We start from the raw sequence: 25,471 nt of genomic DNA, 5'->3' as shown, positions 1-25,471 counted from the left end.
GATATTGAATATAGTTCCTTGTGCTATACAGTAGGACCTTGTTGTTTATCCATCCCATATATAATAGTTTGCATCTGCTAACCCCAAACTCCCAGTCCATCCCTGTCACACTCTCCCTCCCCCTTGGCAACCACAAGTCTACTCTATGTCTGTGAGTCTGTTTCTATTTCGTAGATAATTTCATTTGTATCGTATTTTAGATTCCATATATAAGTGATATCATATGGTATTTGTCTTTTCTTTCTGACTTACTTCACTTAGTGTGATAATCTCTAGTTCCATCCATGTTGCTGCAAATGGCATTATTTCGGTTTATTTTTTTAATGGCTGAGTGGTATTCCATTGTATATATATATACACCACATCTTTATCCATTCATCTGTTGATGGACATTTAGGTTGTTTCCAGGTCTTGGCTATTGTGAATAGTGCTGCTATGAACATAGGGATGCATGTATCTTTTTGAATTATAGTTTTGTCTAGATATATGCCCAGGAGTGGGATTGCTGGATCATATGGTAATTCTATTTTTAGTTTTTCGAGGAACCGCCATACTGTTTTCCATAGTGGCTGCACCAACTTACATTCCCACCAACAGTGTAGAAGGGTTCCCTTTTCTCCACATCCTCTCCAGCATTTGCTATTTGTAGACTTTTTAATGATGGCCACTCTGACCATTGTGAAGTGATACGTCGTTGTTTTGATTTGCGTTTCTCTAATAATTAGTGATGTTGAGCATCTTTTCATATGCCTGTTTGGCCGTCTGTATGTCTACTTTGGAGAAATGTCTGCTTAGGTCTTCTGCCCATTTTTTGATTGGGTTTTTGTTTTTTTGTTGTTGCGTTGTATGAGCTGTTTGTATATTTTGGAAATTAAGCCTTTGTCAGTTGCATCGTTTGCAAATATTTTCTCCCATTCCATAGGTTGTCTCTTTGTTTTGTTTATGGTTTCCTTTGCTGTGCAAAAGATTTTAAGTTTTATTAGGTCCCATTTGTTTATTTTTGTTTTTATTTCTATTGCTTTCGGAGACTGACCTAAGAAAACGTTGGTACAATTTATGTCAGAGAATGTTTTGTCTATGATCTCTTCTAGGAGTTTTATGGTGTGATGTCTTATGTTTAAGTCTTTAAGCCTTCAAATAGATATTAATTTTAATCACAGAATATATACAAGCAGTCCTTGCTTTGCACAGTTCTGATAGCCATGCATGTCAGTTACCATGGTTTAGTTACATAAACATGGTTCAAATTCCAGTTACTCTGATGTGATATATTAACTGTGTGTAACTGGATAAAAGTATCAACTTCGCTGTTTCAGTCCACAAATCACTACCTAAATAACAGATCCCATTGTGACCAATGACCAATCACGTCAGTTCTTTCAAAGTCTGTTGTTCATGCACAAAGTCTGTTCATGCAGACAGAAAGGCATGTAGTCATGTTGCCTCTGGGTTTCCCAGTGATGCAAACACATGATATTTTAATAAAATCAATACTGGAAAGAAAGAATTGGCCAAAAAAGATGAAAGTGAAGCAAAGAAAGAAAAAAAGCAATAATGCTGGAGGTGAAATTTGAACTGAATATAAATGTAGTTAGGAAGAAAAAAATTGATAGTGAGGATGTAGACCCTGCCACCATTTGAGAGACTATCGATATACAGTTAGAAGAACTTAATGAAGGTGAATTTATCAATGTAAGCAAGGAAAGCGATTGGGATGAAAAGGATATAGATGCCCCCAGAGAGAGTGATGCCTGCAAAAACGCCACATTAAATGACCTCATAGAGATATTTCATGAAATTGAAAATGCAAAGGATAAAATTTGGAAGCTGACTCAAACTTAGGAAGGAGTATAATAGTCCATCAAGACATAGAAAAGATGATCAGTACTCTCTGTAATTTGTAGGATGAGAAGTTAGGCGCTATTCAAGCTATTCTTTTTGTTTTAAATATAAATTTATTTATTTATTTTTGGCTGTGTTGGGTCTTCATTGCTGCGAGTGGGCTTTCTCTAGTTGCGGCCAGTGGGCGCTACTTTTTGTTGCGGTGCGCGGGCTTCTCATTGTTGTGGCTTCTCTTGTTGCGGAACACGGACTCGAGACACGCGGGCTCAGTAGTTGTGGCACACAGACTTAGTTGCTCCGTGGCATGTGGGATCTTCCCAGACCAGGACTTGAACCCATGTCCCCTGCATTGGCAGGCGGATTCTTAACCACTGTGCCACCAGGGAAGTCCCCAAACTATTCTTGATAAGTTTTTTTTTATAAAGAAATAAAACACTTTAATTCTCAATGTTTCTAATGTTTTAAATCTCATACTAAATCAATATTAGTTTTACTGCTTTTTCATTTCCCTAAATGTTTATAGTCAACAGTAAGAAAGTTTTTAATGTTTTGATTAAAATGTTTAAAGATCACGGAACAATTGTAATTATGCATCCGTGACTTTGCACCAGTCATTCCTTCTGCCCCTCCTCCCACCTCTGTTTCTCTACCTGGCAATCTCATATGCATTTCTCAAAACCCAGGTCAGGTGTTAAGATTGCTTTGCAGTTTCATCTTGCTGTGTAGAGAGAGGACTGCCTGGGAAATAAAGTCACAGCTTTCTGCACACCCAAGTTTGTGAGTCTATAAAATTCATACATCCTGAAAATTTGATAGATTTGTATGGATGTCTCCTTCAACATCTTGTTAGAAGATTTTGCTTTCACCTGATAACTGGCATGGCATAGGACAAGGGTGCTGGACTCGGTTATTGGGAGGCTTGTGTTCTGGTCCAGCTTTGTGGTTAAGTAGCAGTGTAATCCAGGCCAAATCACTTAAGCCCCTTCCATTTCCCCTCTGTAAAATACAGTGAATATGAATTTTCAAGGTACTTTTGAACTCTACATTTCTATAATTCTCTACCATTATCAAAGAGAGATAAAGGAAGGGAGAGAAAAATGCACCCCCCCCCAAAGACTATTGCCATTTTCATAGTAACAATAAATGTGGAGTGAATAAATGATTAGCATGATTTTGGTGAGGTAGGTAGAGCTATGCAAATATTGATGCTGGTAAGAAGCTGCTGTTTACTAGCAGCTATAGCTGCTAGTAGCTATAGCTACCTTGATAACTTAGGGTACCCTATTATGTATTCTTCAGCTTGGTTGACCATTTATTCACATACTCATTGGGCACAGTGCTAGGCACTAGATGAGAAAAACTCAAGTCCTGCTTTGGAGGATCTCCCACCGTGGTGGGGAAAACAATTCATGCTTCCCAAGGTAGGGGCATTTAAACTGGATTTTGGAAAATGTATATGAGATAGCCCAATAGAGAAAGAGAAATGGGGTTGGGAGGAGGGCTTTTTAGGAAGAGAGGATAGCTGGTGCAAAGGCATGGATGCAGAAAAGAATATGAAGAGCACTGAGAGTAGAGTGATCAACAGAGGATAGGTGGTGGGAGGATTTAGAAAACACTCCAGGTATTTCTAGTAGGAAGGTTTTAACGGAGAGAATTAGGTGCTTACAAAATTGCTGGAAGGGATGGAAATGAAGTAGGGGGTTGTTGTGCAGTGTTTACATCATGTCACCACGGCTGCTACCCAGAGGTTGGGGGATGCTGTTTCCTCACAATGGTTGGGAACAGTGTGAAACCACTGCCAATATCACAGCTGGTACATAGTCTTTGATTGGACAGTAGAATAAAGTATGGCTGGTAAAAAACCCAGCCTGATGCCATCTGTTACTATAGTGTAAGAGGAAGAACAATTCAGCTTCCTTTCTCTCTACCAAATCCTGCATGAGTGTATTTAACTGACAGGATCACATCTAGAACCTGGTAGCAAGGGGATCTGGGAAATGTAGTTCCCAGCCTCCCAGACCCTGTGATAAAGAACTCAGAAAGGGATTGGGAATGAATGCTGAGGGTCAATAGACAATATCTAGCATAGCTGGGAAGCCAAGTTGGGACCAGACTGTGAGGGGACTGGAAAGGCATGCTAAAAGTATCAGAAAATGCTGCATGGGATGCCACTGAAAGTTAAAAGCAGGATTTTCACAATTCAATCGGTTTTATAAGCATTGATGGCATAGTAGATGCCATTCTTCTAAACGAAGGAAACCCCAAGCTCTATACCACAATAATTTATTAAATAAATAATATATGTATAACCATGCAATGAAAAAGTCCTCTAAAGGTTTTTTTAAAAATTATGTACAGTCAACCCTCAACACAGGTTTGAACTGTGCGGATCCACTTTTACACTTTTTTTTTTTTTTCACAAATAAATACTAGAGGGCTTCCCTGGCGGCACAGTGGTTGAGAGTCAGCCTGACGATGCAGGGGACACGGGTTCATGTTCCGGTCCGGGAAGATCCCACATGCCGCGGAGCGGCTGGGCCCGTGAGCCATGGCCGCTGAGCCTGCGCGTCCGGAGCCTGTGCTCCGCAACGGGAGAGGCCACAACAGTGAGAGGCCCGCATACCGCGAAAATAAATACATACATACATACATACATACATACATACATACATACTAGAGTACTACTGCACGATCTGGGGTTGGTTGAATCTGTGGATGCAGAGCCAGGATGTGGAAGAGCATCAAATATGGAGGGTAAGGGGCAGACTGTAAGTTATACATGGGTTTTCAACTGCATGGAGTGTCAGCGTGCCTAATGCCCACGTCATTCAAGCGTTAACTGTATTTGTGCTAACTCATCACCCATTTTTTCATTGGGCGCACATTTTGTGGCAGGCATTGTGAATACAGATATAAAGCACCCGTGGTCTCTGACATTAAGAAGCTAATGTCCTTTTTCTTTTCGGTAAAGACTAAGAAAGTTTTAGAGGGTTATTTGGTAGATTAATTCATTGATTCTCAAAGTAACTTCTGCTGAACCCTGTAAGAGGAATATCTTGTAAGATGCTAAGAAAAAAAATGGTCCCACTATCAAACCAGGTTTAAAGAATTTGTATTTTATTTTCTCTTGCAAATTTCAACCTCTAATAAATTCTGTAGTAAAACATTAACTATTTAATTTTGTTTTACCAAAATTACCCACTGTTGACTCCTAATATGTATCAGCAGTTGAGTTCTTCAGAGCACAGTTGGGGAAAGACCAGCTGCTTGTATAGAAGAGCCAATCAAACTGAAGGCTACCACTGTGCTATTTACAAGAAAAGGGTTTAGATATGAGAGAATGAAAAGAAGAAAACTATTGTAGCTTCAGGTATGATTTCATTTCAGAAGCATTTGCAGGACAGAAAGGACATTGAACTCATCAAACCAATCTTAATACTAAAAACATTAATAGCTATCAAAACTTAATTTCTTAAGGATGAGCTATTAAGTGCCATAACAATCATCTAGGAAGATGCAAATCTTGGACAGTGGAAGGTTATAACTATTTTAACAGGATGTTAAATGGTGAGCTTGGCCGCAGCAGCAAATTATAGTTGCATTCCAAAACATTGATCAAGGAGCTTTTGCAAACCAGTTACACACTGTGGAACCCCTTAACCCACAAGGCCTTGAAAGAGCCTTGAAAGGGTGGAGCAAATGGAAATAGAAACGGATTTTGTGGAGAGTTACGCTGTGGTTCTTCACCTGTGGCTCCACTAAGGGGAGCTGTGGGGTGTTGCTCGCCTCACCTCTTGCCTGCTTTTGAGACGCGTTCTCTTGTATGACTCTGGCCTGGGGGATCTGGGTGGGATCGCAGCTTTGGCAGAGAGCGGGGAGGCTGCGTGAGTTTGGCTGGGCCTTCTCTCCAAGAATCAGACAAAGAGCACTGGATGTGGGCTAAGACGGCAGATAGAGGCAGCCTGGGGCTGTTCTAAATCCTGCCCAGTAGGCTATCTGGAGTGGATGCAGGAAAACCAGAGACTGGGGAAGAATATCCGCTGGAGGAAAATGAATTGCCTGCAGCGCAGAAAGTTCAGGCAAGTGTTCCCACGCTGAGGCTTCTGAGGAACTGTCCACACAAAACAGCTCCAACCTCTGCCAGTCCCACCGTATGAGAAGCCTGCTTACGACAGTGCCTGTTAAACCGTTGACATGCTGTGGCCTTTACCTCTCGCACTGCCCCTGCTTTGACCTTGCTGGGCACAGAAATCTAGGCCAGCTCACTGGGAGAGGAGAGATGCCCAGCAGAGGAAAGACAAAGGACCATCATCGGTGACCAGGCTACAGCGAGCCCCAGTGGCAGAAGTATTAAATGCTCATTCGGCATCGTGAACCGAGACTGTCTTAACTTAAAATGACTATAGAGCTTCTATTATTTACAGTAACAAGGAGGTCACAACACCTGACCTCATGTTTCTACAAGGGTTAGTGCATTACCCCCATTGACCAGGCTTAAAGGGACACTGGGAGACAAAACCAACTTGCTTCCACGATTACCCCATGAGTTCTGCTTGTTCAATGTACCCTTTACACCGTTAAAGACAACCGAGACGGGCATGTGTGAGAAGATATTGGTAGATGGCTGCAATACAGCAGGGCCTTGTTATAACGTAACATGCCACTAAATATAGGCTGGTAAAATCCTAATCCTGTCGCGTGTATAGAAGCAAATCTATCCTGGGTTATTTTAGACACATCTGTAAGATGAAGGCTAAAGACTGGGACAAGAAGTGATGTGCTGAATCTAACTGAAGGCTTTGGGGGTTTCCGGAGTCCCAAGTGCCAGGCTTGACGCTGGGGTTTCAAAGCTGTTTCCCCAGCACCTGACGATTTAGCGGTGGAGACTGACAACAACGCAACCACTAACGGACTCCGGAGATCACAGGAGCTAAGGAAAGTCAGAGTAGGTCAGCGTGGAGGTTCATTTAGAAGTGAGGGTTAACAATAGAATTTGGCTTTGAACTACAGGTGGGCACTTGCTAGACTGAGAAGCATTTAACCTTGCAGGTGACATGAGAAATCAGGAGGTAGTCTCACCTGTGATTCTTACATTGGTGAAGCTTCAGAGTCATCTGGAAGCTCCAACCCCCCAGTGATTCTATCTCTGGTAGAAATCAAAAGCTCAACAGTATAGTCCCTCAACCCTCCCAAGCTCCCACATGATTCTGATACAGTAAGTTTTGGCATTTGGGAACCACTGGAAGGGCTCAGCAAAACGATCTCACTTGGGTTTATGAAGGTCTGGTTGGCTGTTCTGCAACAGTGAATGGTTTTACTGAAATCGGTACCCACAGAAAGCCCAACAAACACAACCAACAACTCTTGTTAAAATGAATTAACTTTTATTGCTATTTTATAAAGCTTAATACTTTGCTAAAGGAAAAAATTATATAGATAATATAGCCATTAGAAGAAAGAGCAGAGCTAAGTGATACAAAAAAGGCAGTAAGCAGCAATAAAATTAATACCTACACAAAACTAGCAGCGCCATAGATAAAGCAGAAAGAGCTTTACACTGGGAAAAGTTACTTAAATACAGAAATAGCACCTTACAAAAAGGAACTGAGAAATGTAAACTTGGTAGGTAGATTCAAGTATAAAAGTTATACCCCCAACTCTTGTACCAGAATGAAAGGGTTTCACAAACCCTGGACAGTGTAGGGCACACACACACACCTCCCTCAGTGCTGACTCAAAGCTGCATTTCCTTAGCAGGATCACTGACAATCTTTTTCTTTTTTTCTTCTTTTACGAAATTATACAATGATAGACTCAAGATTGCCACGGCTTCTTCACCACCCCTGATATCCAAGTCTAGCTCAGCTGCTCCACTACCATCAGTTGCTCTGTAACAAACAAATTCATATTCCCGACGGAAACAACCACTGCATTATTATTTCTACACATCACAAAGACACATGAAGAAGTGGGTACTGAAAACAAAAGGAACCTGCTCTTGGTTTTCTATTGCTAAGTATGGTCACAGAATCATAATCTCATTTATGGGTTTGTTTCTTAACACCCCTCAAGAACTGTGAATCCTCTGAGGTTTATGTGGTCATATCATGAACAGAATTAAAAAAAAAAAAGATAGCAGAGAAGTTAAAGTGGTGGGCATCCAAGAACAGTGTCTGTGTTTTCATCTAAATATAGACCTCTCAAGTGAAAATATTTTGTGGAAGGTCTGAAGCATTGATATATTTAAAATGCATGTATCCTATGCAGATTTATATGCCATGTGTCTTATAATCTACTTGAAAAAGGCATATTTTTGTTTCGATAGGGAACCCATCATATTAGTTCAGGGTAATCGTTACCATGCAATTAGATTAGCTGATGATGAGAATCACATTTTTTATCAGTTTAACTCTAGAGAATTAAACTCTAGAGAGTTCACAGTCTTGTGAACAAGGGGGAAAAATATCATCTTGTAAACTTTAAAAGTTTAGTGTTGATAAAAATTTTATATAATAGCAAATTTATTTAATCTTGCTACCTACCTCAAGTTTTCAAAAATCTTGTGGGGGTGATAAGGCTAATATTATCCTGTAGTTAATATAAAGCTACTTTATTCAGACTCCCAGAGTCTCTTAAATTAATATTTTTATTATTTCATATAACATTTTCTTGGGTCCAAAAATTAAAAATAAAATCCTACACCAAGATTCCACATCTAAGAAGTATAAAAAAGGAGAGAGGAATAAAGAAAGGAAGGAATGAAGGAAAGGAGGGAAAAATGAAGGGAGGGAGGAGGGAGGGAGGGAGGGAAGGAGGAAGCCATTTACTCTGAAGAGACAATGAGGTAAATAATACATCTAGGCATACAAAGATCTAGTTTGGCTACTTAATGAAACCCTAAAGTAATACGATTTAACAAAGGGATACTGGTAAATTTCCAGAATTATATTTATGCTAGAACAACGATCCCCTGCACTCTCTGTTCTTATTTTGCAGTTCTAGGAAAAATAACTCTGATTTGAATATTCTTGGATTCTGAACGTCAATGTGTCTGTTTTCCCTCTTATTCTTCCCAACATGAAGAAAAAAAAGTAAAAGAAAAAAAATAAAGTATCACCTATTGTCCTACATCAATTTCTACACTGTCACTCTTCAGAATTCTACTAAAAGGTCCCAACTAGGTTCCAATTTTCCATATAATTCCTTTCTACCATCCTGATTTATTCAATAAACAGCAATTGCTAGAAGACATCCCATACCTGATGTTCTACAGTTAACATTTAAATTAAAACACAAGGGCATGTAGTGAAGGAAACTGAACATAGTAGGACTTTTTTTTTTTTTTTTTTTTTTTTACAAACGAACAGTAAAACCTCACTGTTCACACAGTTACTGAGAAGCAGCTATCTGGCTGCTAGAGTTCATCTTAATTCTCAGGCCCAGCTCAGGTTAGCACAGTTCATTATAGCAAGGTGTGTCTTCACAGTTATTTTGGTCTTGACATTCCGTCATGTATATACACTTATCCACATTATTACTAGGTTGTAAAGTAAGTGCAGGGCAAATTATAGGAAAAAAGTACAAACATTCAAGTCGTCATACCCTGAAAAACATGTGTTTTGCTGTCGTTGTAAACTTTTTGCACTAAATCCCACTTCAGGAAAAAAATAAATAATACCATAGGATTCAAACTGAAGTTGGCTTCCTGATGAAGCCGAAGGAAGCAGTAGCTTTTTCAAACTGCAGAAAGGAAGTTTCTCTCACCACAGATCTACTCGGGGTGAGTGGGAATACACGTCAAGAACGCTCAACCCAGTTAAGTGCTAGACGGGCCTCCCCCACTTTAGAAAAACCACAAGGCTCCAGGAGGCTGTTCAGATCTCCTTCCAGCAACAAGATGATTCTTGAATGAAAACCACAACAGTCAGTTGGTGCTTCCACTGTGACACCACGAACAGAGTCTGGACTCTAACTGGTAAGAAATGCACAATTAGGAAAAATTACTTTCAGGAAAATAGGTGCTTCCTGAAGATGGATAGTTAACATTAGAACCAGGGGATGCAGGAGAGAGGAAGGATGCATGCTGAAGACCAGATGGTTTGCGTTCTAGTTTCTGTTCACCATTAGGACATGACCTGTAACACAGGGAAATTCAGGCCCCTCCATCTCACCCCTGCTGGGCAAAGCGTCAGGTTAGTCGGCCCCGCCGCTGGGGATTTCGAGCCTCCTCTGTGCTGAGCTGGTGTTTCGTGACTGATTCCTTTCTCTTCTCCTGAGGACAGGGTCCCCGAGGCTGCCAGGCGTCTTGAAAAACGTCTCTCGATGTGTGCGTCGGATGCTCTTGGGGGTCACTGGAACTGGTGACTAAAATAGAGAAGAAAAAAAAAAGAGTACATAAAAACAGAAGTGAAGTCAAATTGTACCCAGTCTCTCAACTGGAAGCCCCCTCTTTTTTTTTCTTTTTTTAATTGAAGTATAGTTGATTTACAATATTGTGCCAATCTCTGCTGTACAGCAAAGTGACTCAGTTATACACAAAGACGTTCGTTTTTTATATTCTTTTCCATTATGGTTTATTGCAGGATATTGAATATAATTCCCTGTGCTCTACAGTAGGACCTTGTTGTTTATCTATCCTACATATAACAGTTTACATCCGCTGATCCCACACTCCCAGTCCTGCCTCCCCCTTGGCAACCACCAGTCTGTTCTCTGTGTCTGTGAGTCTGTTTCTATTTTGTAGATAGGTTCATTTGTGCCATATTTTAGATTCCACATATAAGTGACATCATATGGTATTTGTCTTTCTCTTTCTGACTTACTTCACTTAGTATGATCATCTCTAGTTAAATCCACGTTGCTGTAAATGGCATTATTTCATTCTTTTTTATGGCTGAGTAGTATTCCACTGTATATATGTACCACATCTTCTTATTCACTCATCTGTCAATGGACATTTCGGTTGTTTCCAGGTCTTGGCTATTGTGAATAGTGCTGCTATGAACATAGGGGTGCACGTATCTTTCTGAATTATAGTTTTGTCTGGATATATGCCCAGGAGTGGGATTGCAGGATCCTATGGTAATTCTATTTTTAGTTTTCTGAGGACTCTCCACACTGTCTTCCATAGTGGCTGCACCAAATTACATTCCCACTAACACTGTAGGAGCCCCCTCTTGACCTGTGTCGCTGTGATCCCCACGCAGGTGTTCCATCCTCTGCTTTTCTGTCACACTCCTCCAATGTATCTCCTTCACAACACTTACCACAGTTGGCAATTAGCTGATTTATTCTGTGTGCAGAAAGGCAGCCTAGCGAAGAGGTCACAAGTGTGGCACTGACACCTGCAGCCAGGGTTTGGGCTCTGCCATAACTAGCTGTGTGACCTCGGGCAAATTACTTAACCAGTCTGTCCCTCAGTTTCTTCATCCATAAATGGGGATGATAAAAGTACCAACTTAGCAGGGTTGCAACAATTAAAGGAGGTGAGATTAATAAAGCACTTTAGATCATGCCAGGCAAGTAGTATGTGCATGTGTCTTTGCTCTTTTTGTTTACTTGCTAATATTTATCCTCTCACGTTAAATATTTATCCCTTTAATGTGCCCTAAAAGGGCAGGGACCATTATCCTGTTTACTGTTACATCTTTACTGCCTAGGTCAGTGCCTGGCACGTAACTGGGGATCAAGAAGCATATGCTATATTATAATCGCCTTATTTAAAAACTAACATGTATCTTTCAATGTCTAACAGACTTCTGAGCCCCTGAATTACTTATCTAAAATACTTTTGGTCACAACGTAACTCTTTCTCTGGGAGAGAAATAATTACTCTGAACGATGCCTAATGCATAACAGGAATTCAGCAAATGCTCACTGACTGAGCTACAGATGGAGTTGGGGGAGGCAAATAAAGTACTGATTAATTTATATCGATTACAGACATTTATCTATGTACATCTGTATCTATTTTGAATATGTATATATATACACATCAAGGAAACAATGGATATATTAACATATAGCCATTGCCTCCTAAACAATGCATTTTATGAAATGATAGACGCTAAAAATCTTTGAGCTAGTATCAAGACTTTCGTTTCCCTTGATTGTTTCTATAGCTGCACAATTAAAATTCAGGATGGTCTCCGTTATTGACCTAATGAAATGAGAGCTTGGAGAAATCATCTGAATATTCAGCCTGCATCAGAAATCCCCATGAACTATGCTTTAAACAAGTTCCTTCTGATTCTAAGAAACAGATTGACACCTGAAACGAGTTTTGCCTCTAAAGCACAGGATCTCCCACCTTCTGTCTCCATGCTTTATGAAATAAGCAGATACCTCTGGGTCTACAATGGAAGCCAGGCAGAATCTGCTGTAGCACCCCTGTCCTACGGTTGTTTGACTAAAATCTGATGAAACGCAGGCAAATGCTATCATGGAGTGATGCTCCTTCTTGTGCGGAGCTGAAATGAACCTTCAGGACTCACCTGTTGTAATTTAACCACAGAGGCTGGATGTCCTCCGTAAACGGGGGACTCGGGCTGGATGATGCTGTGTGATCTTGACATCACCGGACTCAGGTTAAGTGAGTGTGGACCCTGAAGCTGAGCATCTGTGGAGGGGAGTGTCGATGACTTTGGATTAACCAGGGCAGCAGGGCCGATGAGAAGGTGAGCTGTTGATCCAAGGCCGGGCAAGCCAAGATTCACAGGTCCCGTGCTTGGGAGAGCACTGGAAGCAGAGGACACCGGCCCGGGCATCGTGGGTGAATAGAGAACAGGAAAAGGGCCCAGCGTCGGCGATGGCAAGACCATGCATGGAACACTGAGCGGCGGCAGCTGACCTGAAGACGGTCCCACAGCACGGGGGGTCTGATTGCCAGATAAGAGCACACTGAAACCATTTAATCCTGGAACAGAAGCAGAACAAGGTGAAAGTCAGGGCAATGTGAAGACACCATCCAAGCTCCCACCCCTCAGGGCCCTTTCAAACGGGAGCCCACTGTCAATCAACCCTCATGCCGCAGCCTGGCCACCCGCTCTGTGCTCTCCCAGCCCCGCACTGCCTCCTTGCCACAGGGGCCGCCGCTGAATTCCCACAGTTACCTATGTGACAGTTTGGTGGATGCCCGAGTCTCCTGAGAGACTTTATTAACATGAGCTCCACTGAACCCAAATTGAGGAGGAAAGTGAACTTGGTTGGGAACAATGATAGCTTCCTTTTTACAAAACTTGAAACAGAAATTTATATTTCCCTCAATTAAGACCACGGGCAACAAATCACAACAGAATGAATGGTACCTTGACTTTATCACTAGTAAAAAGCACAGGTGTATTCATGTAATGTCACCACGATGGCAGATGTCTTAAGAGTCTAACGGTCCCCACAACTCTGAAGTTATGAGAGGCCTGCACTTGCTGTCAGATCTTTTTATTACTATAATTTAAAACAATTCCTTTTCTAACTGGATTTCAATATAATTGGCTTCCTCTGTAATCCTATGTATTTAATTCTCTGCATTTGTAAACATCCTGAGGAGGAATCCACAGCCTTCACCATAGAGTCCAAGAGCCCATGGCCCAGAAAAAGCTACTGATCCCTATGCTGGGCTGTCATTTTCATTCTGAAGAAGCCGGGTCTGTTTTTTTTATTTATTAGGGTATCAGCAACACTGAGTAGCGTGCTTAGACGAAGCCCTAACAAAATATTTGCTAAAGGAATAAAGAATGTTTTCTAGATAAATGAGAAATAACAAACACCTACCTAACCTGTGATGGGAACAAGGGATTGAAGAAAATCACTTTAAGTCTCTTTGTAAGAGAGCAGCCTCATGTACACAGTGCATATTTTAAAAATTAAGTATCTGTTATATTTCAGCTTTATTTCAAGAGTAAGAGCATTTATTGAGTCTTACTAAGCGTCAGGCACTATTATTCTAAGTGCTCTAGATGTATTATCTTATTAAATTTAATCCAATTTTCACAGCACCCCCATGAAGCAGGTGCTCTTATTATTGCTGTTTTACCAATGAGGAGGGCTGAATACTTAAGTTCACGCAGATAGTAAGTGGTTTTAATGTCCAGCCCTCTCACTCCAGCCCTGCACTCGACCACAAGGACATGTCAGCACTTCTGAATATTGAAGAGATCAGCATGTGAGCTGCACATGGTGGCCAGGACGTTCACATTGTTAAACTGAACCACTGCCAGATTCAGCTGAATTATAAAAACAGAATCACCTTTTGAATACATTGTGTTTTTTACCAAGTAAAGTTGAATGCATTAAAAATAAATTACCTGCCCTAACTGTTTTCTCCTCATCCGTGAGGTTGGTGAAAGTGAAAGCAGCCTCTGCCTTCATTTCGTCGATGGAGAAAGCAAGGGGCTAGGACTGAAATGACTCAGAGGCAGCTCATCAATGCACCAGCTCGGTCGGGTGACATGAACAAAAATTTAAACATCAAATTTATGACCCGAGTACCCCAAGGGACTCGAAGACATGACACCCCTTACCTGCTGGCGACTGCACGTAAAGATACTGCAGCAAAGAGGGCTCTTTGGTGCTTTCATTTTCTTTCGAAGGCTTTTCTATCTCTGTATTTCTAGAAGGATTTCCCCACTCAGAAGAAATGAAGCAGTCTGCTGTAGCCTTCCCCAAAACCTCCTTTGCAGCAGAAAGTTGTCCGTTCATGTGAATGTCTTCATGGGGTGCAGGTCCCCTTTTATCCACGGTCTTGGAAGAGGCAATGTCTGTGGAATCTGAGGGTTTCTAAGCACAACCCAACCAGGAACCAGAAAAGCAAGTCAAAATCCCAGCAGTAAATTGTAATAACAGCTTTCTCCAAATAGCTAACATATAAACAAAAAGGTCAGACACAGCTGTATGCCACCCTGATTAGTGTATGTCAGTTGTTTCTGTCATATTTATAGGAACGGCCTGAAGATCACTGTCACGTCATGCGCTTCTGTAGGCTTATGATTTCTTAAGCACAGAAACGATGGAGATTTTAATAATGGGAAACTGGGTATGGTGTTTAGACTGTGAAATAAATTTCTGAGCTGGAACACATGAAGGGTGTTGATGCTGCAGGCTTTTAGGGCTTGATAAGAATTGCAGGGCTGACCCAAAGCTGTCTTGGTTATCTAAGACACATATATATAGATATACCAGTCAGTCTTTTCCTTCCGTTTTGCAACCCCAGGCTATATACAAAACTAGAAAAATTCATTCTGGCAGGAGGAAGGCATAGAGGAGGAAGGGTCTTAATTAATGGACTGATTTCCATGAGGTGTGCCTCCCTGATGCTCTACAAACGGCTGCAGGGAGAGTGCTTCTGCTTCCTGGGAGTTTGACCAGTCATATCTCATTAACCTCCGAAAGGCTACTGTGGACAGCTCAGATGTTTGTTCTTTTCATTTTGTGGCTAGGGAAACGGGCCCTCTGAGCAGTGACCCGAGCACTGACATAGACACTGAGGGCCAAACGGCACCTACATTCTTGACTGTGGACCCCAGGTGCACCCTGGATTAAGATGATTATTTCATCAACGTGTTAAAAAAAAAAGTATAGCAAAAAAGACTGGGAAAGAATATGCAAACATGTTGACAGTGATTGCCTCTATGTGGTGGATCATGGGTAGGTTTTTTTCCCTTTATACTTTTTAGCGTTTTATGCAAAGTGTGATTTTTATAAAAATCACTTTTGTTACAGTACCACTTCACGGCAAGATTATTTGGGGCTGCCAGTCCTGGGCTTAATTATACAAGTGACACATGCACCGCTTCCTATTTCAGACTCAGTAGCTTATCTGTGTGTCTCTATTGGGAAGGAACTACAGGTCGACGGGCCAATCAGCTAGCACGTCCACGGGAACCCCTTACCTTGGGCATGACGAGGGAGAGGGGGCCGTCTTCGTAGTCCCTGCTTTGTCTCTTCGTGGCCGGCTCTTCCTCCTCCTGGGGCTTCCTCTCCTCCCCTAGGCGCTTCTGAACTGAGGGCGTGGCTGAGCGCTCTGCTGTGCCTTCCGAGCCCCTGCTGTCCCTCTCTGACCCTGACCCCGGGGACGGCGGCTCTTGCAGGCTCCCACACAGCATGAACAGCGAGGTGGAGGGCACGTACATCAGGGGCTGGCCGGCCAGCAGAGCTGGCTTCAGGCTCTCCGCGTCCAGGGCGGCAGAGGCGAGGGAGACACCTCCTTGTCCGTTCAGACCATTCTGGGCAGAGAAGGCCTGCAAGTCCGTTGGAGCCACGGAAAGTACTGGGTGGGCCAAGGCATTAACACAGTATTCTGAGTCAACAGAGAGGCCGGGGAAAGGAGCAGCGGCCTCCAGGCTGCTTGACGGAGGTATCGCTCTCTGATTGGCAAAAGCTTCTGCCCTGGAATAAAAGAAACAGAGTGGGACCCATCCAGTTACCACATTCTACCAACTCCCAGCTCTGCTTTCCTAAAGAGAGATGTACCAGAGCAGGAGTGAGAGAATACTGCTCAGGATGCCATTAAAGCGCACTCTCTGAGCCCGTGAGCCGACTCCAGAGGCAGATGACCATATCACCTGGATGGATGGTTAGGGCTGGGGTAGGGGGATCTCAGGTGAGGGCTAATAGAGGCTCCTCCCCTGCCTCTCCCACAGCCAGTAGCCATCAGCTACCCAGCACGTACCCCTTCCCAGGCACACAGATGCTACGATGACTAGCATAATAGGGTAATAATTTCACAAAATTATTATAACACTAGCTACTCTCATCCATCCCCCCTGCCCCCATTTACTAGGGAGGAAAACTGAAGCTCAGAGGCGAATCCACCCACTGAAGGTCACCCAGTGGGGCCTCACAGTCAGTCACTGTGAGAGATCCTGGGTAGATAACAGAGTCTAGGCCAGACATTGATTTAAAGGACACACCTAGTTTGTCTCAAATCCTCTGTGAGATAAATGAAGTGGGCAGTGAGTGAGGAAATAAATTTATCTACAAAATTATTTTCTGTCATTCTTGTCCCATTCTGCTCCATATTACTACAGAATTTTTAGGCAGCACACATTCAAAATTAAGTCCCCTCAATCTAGGAGATTATAAACGATGTCTGGGCCTTTTATAGAGAAAAATTTCCAAATACTAGAAAGCATGTTTATATTTTTAGTATTATTTTGCAAGTAGATGAGGAAGACTCTTTTGAGACTCCTTTAAGGACTAGTAAATAGAGAACAGGGATTTCCCTAAACCTCTGTGAGGGAATCGCTGAGAGCAATTTTGCCCGCGTTCTCGCCCCCTGTGGTGCTGGGAATAAGCGGAGTGCACAGGGCTGCAGAGATGAGTAAAGCTTTCCAACCACAGCCTCCCGGAACAAGTGATGGCTATCACTCAGCTCCATGAAACAACGTGCCCACGCTGATGGTCGCACCCACTGCCCTACCTCTGGCCGTTCACCTTCAACCTCCCCATCTCCACCAGTAAGATCACCGTCACCTGAGACCCAGGTGTTCTTTGTGATGCCTCCTTTCTACTTCAGTGACTCTTGCCGACTCACTGTCTTATACTGATTTCCATTTCTTTCCATTCCCAGCTGACACGGCTCAGACCAGCACCACAGCAGACCAGAATGACTAGGAATGCTCTATTCTATGATCTCCTAATCTGAAGCCCTTCTCTATTCCAAGCCCACCTGCTTAAAGAAGCCAGAATGGTCTTCTCCAGTGAACCTACAATAAATAAATCCAAACTCTTCAACTTGGCTTTCAAAGCTTTCTGCCAACTTGACCTACTTACCTCCAATGTCCCAAGTTCTTCTTATAAATACTTTCTTTCATGATCCTATTTGGACAAATCATTAAGGACAGACTAACCAGTTTATTTCCCCTCCACTCCCTGATCCTGGCTCAACAATCTGTTTCTTCCCATGTCTGGCATTATAAACCCCCCCCTGTCTTCGCTTTAGCATCTCCTCTGCTTCCTCTGCTAATATATGATTTCCTTGAAAATCAGACCCCAAATCTGATTCAGCTCTGTCGCTTAATAGCATTGTGACCTTGGGCAAGTTACTTAACCTCTCTGGATTTCAGTTTCCTCTCTGTAAAATGAGGATAATAGTACCAACCTCAAAAGCTTGTTTTTGTGATATTAGATGAGATAATACACATAAAACTTCAGGAATAGTACCTGGTAGTTCATAAACAACGTTAGCTACGATGATGACAAAGTGATTCATGGGACTATGATGTGTCATTTCTCAGTGTCACATTAGTAGTGACTTGTCTTTTCTCATTGTATTTGTTTTTTTATTTATCTTTTTCCTTGTAAGCTTTCATGGTCTAGGGGAATAAATTTTTCATACTTTTGTGTCCCTGATGCCATATCCTGCACGGTGTTGGGCACAAGGGGGAAACTTACAAAATTCTTAATAAACAAATGGCTGACTTTTGAGCAGGACCGTTAAATTTTACCTTTTGATGGGTGGCATTTCAATTTAGTCAAAGTTAAGACTAGGAAATAGAAAAAAATATACTTGGAGTTTTTAAGACTACTTACTGTGAATTGTCTTCTATTTTCTGTCTGTAGACAGCTGCCAGACTTCCGATTTCTAAGGAGTAGCCCCCTGACCCTAAAAAGGAAAATGAAGGTCTCGTGAATATAGCAAGGGACTTACACACCCCAATTATATACAGCAGGATTCATTATTCACAGCTCAGGGATTATAAGACTACCTCAAATGCATTCTGGTTTTGATTCAAATAGAGAAATGTCCAGAAGCTAGCTGTTAATGGTGAATGCAGGTCTCATCAAAGATTAGTGAGAAAACAAAACAAAGCAAGTATCGCTTTGTAAGTCTGATGAATTGCTGAGATGCATCAAACAGGCCAACCATGGCAAACCAAATGATCTTCGGTCTTTTAAGGCCGGCTAGAATAATTTCAGGCATGGGGCTATGTTTATAACCTTGAAGTCACCAACTCTTTTACCCGCCCCCCGCTCCCCAAATCATTTCACTTGAGGTAAGTGGAAAAAACAGGCACAGCCTAGAGTCAGCTCACTTTAAAATGACAGTGCATGGGTCGGGCTGCAATTACATGGTGACTGATGGATTCCATGGATTAAGTAAAGGCAGATACCTTGTTTTTCTCTGTAAGGGCTGCTGGGTTCTGAGTTCACTTTCCTCTGGATCCTCTCAGAAGCCTGATCTGAGTTAAAGGAGCCATGTCGAGCAAGCTTCTGTTTTGCACATAATTGAATGTGGCCGTATGTTTCTCTTTTCAATTCTGGTAGGACAGATGCAGAAACATCCACTAGTTCTTCATCTAAATAAATAAGAGAATTGGTAGTGCTGTTATACAGCTATAATTCAGGATAATTTTAGCCTTTTTAAGATATGGCTTTGAGGACATAACATTGTAATGGAGCGACCCTATAAATTAAAAACTGAGACAATCAAAGGAATTTTATGAGCCTTGTGTCAAACCCCAATTTCTTTCAATGTATTGTACTAGTCCTTTTTAAAAGTTAGTGGATGACTTTAAAGTAAGACTGAATCCATATATATTCTAAAATTATCTAAACTGCAACAAAAGTAGAACAGGATGTTCTATAACCCAAATTAGAATGGACCTGGCATTTTAGATGCTTTCTTTGGGCAGAGATATCCAAGAAAAACCCAATCATACTCAGCCCAACGTGCAGATTTAGAGATTTTAACATTAATTGAGATCAGCCTCTTACGCCACAGCCCTAGGGCAATGAGTATAAGAACCTCTGTTTTCTATTATTATGCTTTATTATTTCTTTCTTATGCAGTAGGAGGCTCAGTTACTAAGTGACCAAAGGAATAAGGTCAGCAGAAACTTCACGGCTGAAATGCTGCAGAACAGTGAGGATAATAGAAGGCTGGGCCTCGGAGGCACATTTTATGCTTAAATAAGCCTGTGTGAAATCAGGACAGAAATTTCTATACAGAACCAGGCCTATATTCTACAAAGAAATGACCCCTGTTGTTCAGATAGTCATTCCTACCCTGCTCATCTGTGCTATTTTTTTGTAAGTTCAAAGCACGTACATTCAAATTATAAGACTGATTTAATAAACTGAAAGGCCCAGCTAGACTTACATTTTCTGAAACACACAAATATTGAAAAAGAAAATCACCTCACAGTTTTCTTTTTCTTATAACAAAACCCCAACAGATGTTCTGTTTAGAAAATCCGAAGTTAAAAAAAAAAAATCAGAAGTTATAGACTCAAAAAGAAGAAAATGGGTCAAGATAGTAATGGATCATATCTACCCTCCTTCCTGAAACAAATAAAATACTGGACAAAATATATAAAACAATGGCTCTCAAGACACTGGACATCAGGACAGTGATCCCTTAGAGATCACTGGGAAGAACTTAACCCATATCCTCTCTGAATTCCTACCGAGCCGGTACTGCCATGTGCAGTGCTTAAGAGTTATCTAATTTTCAAATGTGGGCTAATTATACACCTTCAACAGAAGCTCATTAACCAACTGAAGTGCATAAAGCACTGATTTGGGTACGAGGGTGTAATCAAAGGTGAATAAAAACTGTGTCTGCCCTCAAAATTGTACAGCGGGGACAAAGCATAATATCACCAAGTACAATAGCATGACGCTAAACTGCAATCGTTTAGATGAGACGCTCTGCTCTGGGTGATCAGGGAAAACTTCATGCAAGAGCTGATGTTTGAGTGACATCTTGAAGGTTGAGTAGAATATTTTTATGTTGAAAGGGGGAAGAGAGCTTCACAGGTGAAAAGACCGGGAGAAGCCAGAAGCAGAGGCGTAGAAAGTGGCAAAGTTGTACACTTCACGCTGGCAGGGGCTGTATCACATACGTCTTTGAATCTCTCACGGCATTAGAAGAGGCAGACCTCGGAGATATTGCGGAGATATTGCGGGTTTGGTTCTAGACCACTGCAATAAAGCGAGCCACATGAATTTTCTGGTTCCCCAGTACATATAAAAGTTAGGTTTACACTATATTGTAGTGTGCAATAGCATCACATCTAAACAAACAACGTACATACCTTAGTTAAAAAAATCCTTTATTGCTAAAAATGCTAAGCGTCACCTGACAACGCAGGGTTGCCACAAACGTTCAATTTGTGAAAAACACAGTATCTGCACAGTGTGATAAAATGAAGTATGCCTGTATAGTCCACATGCAGTAAGTACTTGCTGGGTTGAATTAATTAGACTTGATTTTAAGTGGTTTCATCTAGTTCCTAAGTGAATAATGTGTTACAAATGAGGTAGAGAGCTATATCTTTTATAAGCCTGGGTTAAGTGCCGGAATTTATACTACTAAGACTAAAATTGGAAAGGTAACTTAAAAATAACTTTAATGGCTTTTTTCCAGGCAGCATAGCCATACATCAAGTAGCTGGTGCAGAAAGATCCAGTCCCCGGTTGTGCAAATATTACTTTTGAAGTAAGCAGAAGATAATACCCTCTTTTGCTCTAATTTAGTAAAATTATGACATTAGCAACCTTTTAAATAAATTACAGAAAAGGTGTTCATTACATCCATACTATATTTAGAAGCCGTCTTACCACATATTAGTTTTGGGATAGTAATTGATATAATTTTTACATTATCTGGAATTTCAAAGAAAAACAATGTTTTTTACTCTGCTAATGCAGAAACAACCAGAGTTCATAAGTATCATTTAAAAAAATTAAAAAAATTTTTCTTTTATGAAGTGTCATTTTTAATCCTCAGTCCCAAACTTCCAGGAACTTTGGAATAAAATAAAAAATGCAAAAGAGCTGTGATTTAATAGTTCCAGAAACTGCCAGGTTCTAAGTTACCTGTGTGTAAGCCAACCAGCATAACCATTTGTAGACTAAGGCTCATTGTTCCAAGACTGATGTCACTAGTGTAATTTTGAATGTGATGTGGGTGATGGGAAATGAAGGTGAAGATCCGTCTCACTGTGTGGTGGGTGTATGATTTGGAAGAGGAACTGGGGATTATACATAAAATGGTCCCTAGCAAAACCATGCCTTACCAGTGGAACTGAAATCCACAGGCCCAATCCACTTGAAGGCGGGTTTCCGGCCTCGCTCTTCTGTTACATGCACTTTCTTTATCAGTGCCAAGCTGGTCAGAACATTGGCTATGTCATAGAGGCGTCGTACCTTTGCTAGAAGATATAAAGACAGTTGCGGTCACACCATACATTGGTCAGCAACACCATTACGTTTTAGTTTATGTGACAGGTCACTTTCTAGCCACCATATATAAGCCTCTAGCAGAGAGCAGTGGGGTAGCGTGAAGAGACCAGTGGCTCCGGCGTGAAATCACCCAGGATTTATGTATCTGATGACACTACTAAGGGAAGGTCACTGTGTTCTCCCATTTCCACAACTTCACACCTCGTACAAGAGGAACCTGGTGACAGGCCAGGATCGCTGTGATTGCAAACGTACCAAGAGAGGGAAATGGGCTGTAACGAAAGGCTTAGGAAATGTAATTCTGATCTGTGGCTCGTCAAAAGCTTGCCTGGAGTTTCTTCCAGCAGGAGGTGGTGGCACCTGCTCCATCAGGCAGCTAGGCTGTGAAAATGACAGGGATTCCCCAGAGCTTCCTGAGAGGCTGCACTGCTGGGCACACGGACTGTCTAGGGCTCAAGGTTACGAGGTATGGCTGTGCTGAAGACAGGCAGCGCCTCACCTTTAATCCCAGTGTTCTGGCCACCCAGTGGGGGAGGGGTGGGATGGGCATTCCCTGAGCCTGAAGAGGTTTTGTGAGAGACATTTGAAAGTACAGGGATTGGGGGAGAAATTCAGAGGGGTGGTAACACATTAAACAGGCAGGATCATGCCCACAAAGTAAGTTCTACTCAAGAAATCAACGTATAGGTCGGAAACCTACTTGAACTTAGGGCTAGGATCAAGCAAAGGGCTTTGATTACCGACCAGAAACATCAAGCATTCACCCCAGATGCCATAGTCTTCCCAATCCTGATAGAGCTGGATTTTATCTAGTCATTTCTCCCACAGGGTGGCTATACTTCTAGCTGGAAACAAACAAAAAAAAGCTAGAGAATGTTCAGCTCATGGTTTCTCAGGGCTTGAATGAGCTACCAGGAGCCAGGGGCCTTTGGCTCAGGACCCAGGTTTGATGGAAAAGGAAGATGCACGGGGTGTGAAACTTGGAAACACTTTCCTCGTCCAGCAGCCATGTCCCACCACCCCTATACCCTACCCTGCTCATTCCTCTGGTTCTTACCTGTAGACAACTTTCATGTCCACCCATCAGAAGAGTATGCAGGGGGCAAGGAAAGAAGGGAAAGAAAACTCAGACATTCCGTCTTGGATGCAGCGATACTAAAGAGAAATGCAAAGCCTCTTACATCCTCCCTGACCTGCATTTGTGGGATGCCATTCTGCTTCTACCATCCACTCTGCCGGGGAAAAGGCATCAGACAGAACTTTCACAGGAATTCTGGTATGTGACCAGCTTACCTCTCACAGCACCAAGAACCTTTATGAAGGCAGGAAGGAGTGCACGTCTCAAAAAAAAAAATTTTTTTTTAAATCTCTGAGGCAGCAAACATCAGCATATGACATCCCACTCTTTCTGTGCTAATAAGTGGATTTAGGTGAAGATGCTTACTTTTAAATTTACTGTGATCCGGCGTATCTTGGCTTTCTTCTATCAGTATTTTGGCAGCCACGTCAAGAGTAACAATCTTGGTTTTGGAGACCAGGAACAGCATGACAAATTTCTGGCTCATAATTCTCAGAGACTTATCTTTTCTACTGTTTGCAGATGCTACAAAGGGAATAAGACAAAAGCGTCAAAAGGTAATTTACCACAAGAGAGACTGTACTTCTAGTTTGCCAGACCTATCTAACTGTATCAGCAGATGGAAACATCACTCTTGTAACAGTGATCAGTGGAAGCCTGTTGGACACACATCATAAAAAGATGGTTCACAAAGAAATAAGACGGATTTTCTTGTGGGTCATAAAATTACAGTAGGTATAAATTCTGAAATGCTTTATATTCATACTTCATTGAATAGAAGCCATGAAGTAGTTTTCCTGAAGCAGTTTTGGAAAAGATCAAAGTAGAGGGATAAAAGGATAGAGTTAGGGACCAGGAACTATTTTCAGAACATCAACTCTTCCCTCAATGGCAAGGTCTCCACTTTTATGTCTCTGAGCCCACAATAGCTAGACTGTACCCTCCACATAGTAGGCACCCACCTCTTCCATTGCTTTTCAGAAATAAGTGAAGAAATAAACAATAAGTAAATAGGAGACACTGATTAGATGTGTGTTGCCATTGATGGCAGGCAAACCATCGCCGACAGATGGCTGTCTCCTCTGGTTATGAGGATAAGAACTGGCTCATAGGGTGGAATTAAAAGGCATGAGGTAGTAAATGGAATGAAAGCCAGGCCCACCCTTCCATTCCTATTGCTTATAAATGCAAGTGAAACGTTAGGGATACCTGCACTTTATTATCTTAGCAAGGAGCAGCAGGGTGAGAATGAAGATCAATGGTTAAAGGAGGGACAGCATAAATATGAGCTGGGAGGGGAAGAACAATGTAATATAAGTAAAAAAAAAATCTGCATCAAATAAAGGTTGTCCATCTTTCTAATCAGTATTTTCTGCTAATGGGGTTCTTTTCTAAGTCATCTACTCCAGTATAGAATTAAACAAATAGGATCCTTTGGAGAGAGAAATTCTTTCCAAGTAAATTTTCCTTAAAGGCTCACAAGCAGGAATCAGCATGGGGCTGTCAATCTGAAACGGGAGCGCTGTTCGAGCTCTACGGTCCAAACACACCAAATACCAAGTGAAACTGCCACTACACAGTTTTTCAGTGAGGTTGAGTGGGCAGCCCAGTCGGGAAGCCATCTGTCTCCCTGTCTTCAGGAGAGAGAATAAGAGGACATCTCCCTCCAGGGTGGTCCATTTGGTTCCTCCCATCTTAGCAGTGACTCTCTTCAGAAGACACCATCGCCCTCTCCCTGCCATTACTCGTGTGGGTACCGTGGACTCACAAGAGGGATAGTCCGGTTCAGAGAAATCCAGTAACTGTGGATCCTGGGAATCTGGACAGCCATCTCTTTTGCGTTCCCCAAATTTATAATCCATCAGGTCGAGCTCTTTCTGTTGGAGGTGCGCCATCTGCTCTTCGTATTTCTGCTCCTCTCCTAGCCTCTGGAGGTTCCTCAGGGTTTTCGGCAGGCTGTGCCGTCCGTGCCAGCCATACTGATTCTTGGCCACCCGGCTGACCAGATGCAGCGACTCCAGCACATTCACAATGTCGTAGATGCGTCTCCTTTCAACGCCTGTTTGAAAAAGAGAAGCCAGCCATCATCATGCCGACCAACATTTTTGAGTATAAAGTCCTTGAAGGCTTGGACCTTGTCTGTGGACTATTTTGTGTGATACTCTGCCCAGCAAATAAAATTGCTCAACAAATTCATACTATATGAATGCAAGCAAAAGAAATGTTTTTCTTCTTGGGATCCAACTCTCGATAAGATCTAGGATAAACATCCACCTTGAGATGGATGACAGTTCCATCTGTATTACATAAATAGTAGAGCAACTTTTCTTTGGACCTGTTAGGCAAACCACCTGAACATTTCAGTGC

General features: G+C 42.0%; 1 protein-coding gene across 1 annotated transcript in view; it reads right to left on the bottom strand.

Annotated features, from left to right (window-relative positions):
- Positions 1-9,588: 9,588 nt before the first annotated feature.
- E2F7 (E2F transcription factor 7) overlaps positions 9,589-25,471 on the bottom strand; it is a 28,828-nt gene continuing 12,945 nt past the window's right edge. Inside the window, exons 4-12 of the mRNA XM_060165284.1 lie at positions 24,873-25,163; positions 23,471-23,629; positions 21,861-21,995; positions 18,951-19,136; positions 18,370-18,442; positions 15,729-16,224; positions 14,361-14,616; positions 12,336-12,757; positions 9,589-10,206 (exon numbers count right to left, since the gene is read on the bottom strand). Of these exons, the coding sequence (XP_060021267.1) occupies positions 10,036-10,206; positions 12,336-12,757; positions 14,361-14,616; positions 15,729-16,224; positions 18,370-18,442; positions 18,951-19,136; positions 21,861-21,995; positions 23,471-23,629; positions 24,873-25,163 (2,189 nt within the window). The 3' untranslated portion in view covers positions 9,589-10,035. The remainder of the gene's footprint in view (positions 10,207-12,335; positions 12,758-14,360; positions 14,617-15,728; positions 16,225-18,369; positions 18,443-18,950; positions 19,137-21,860; positions 21,996-23,470; positions 23,630-24,872; positions 25,164-25,471) is intronic.

Source organism: Lagenorhynchus albirostris, chromosome 11 (genome assembly GCF_949774975.1).
Source record: "Lagenorhynchus albirostris chromosome 11, mLagAlb1.1, whole genome shotgun sequence".
Classification (NCBI taxonomy): Eukaryota; Metazoa; Chordata; class Mammalia; order Artiodactyla; family Delphinidae; genus Lagenorhynchus; species Lagenorhynchus albirostris.
The sequence above is the reverse complement of the archived record's forward strand: the minus strand, read 5'-3'. Positions and strand labels throughout refer to the sequence as shown.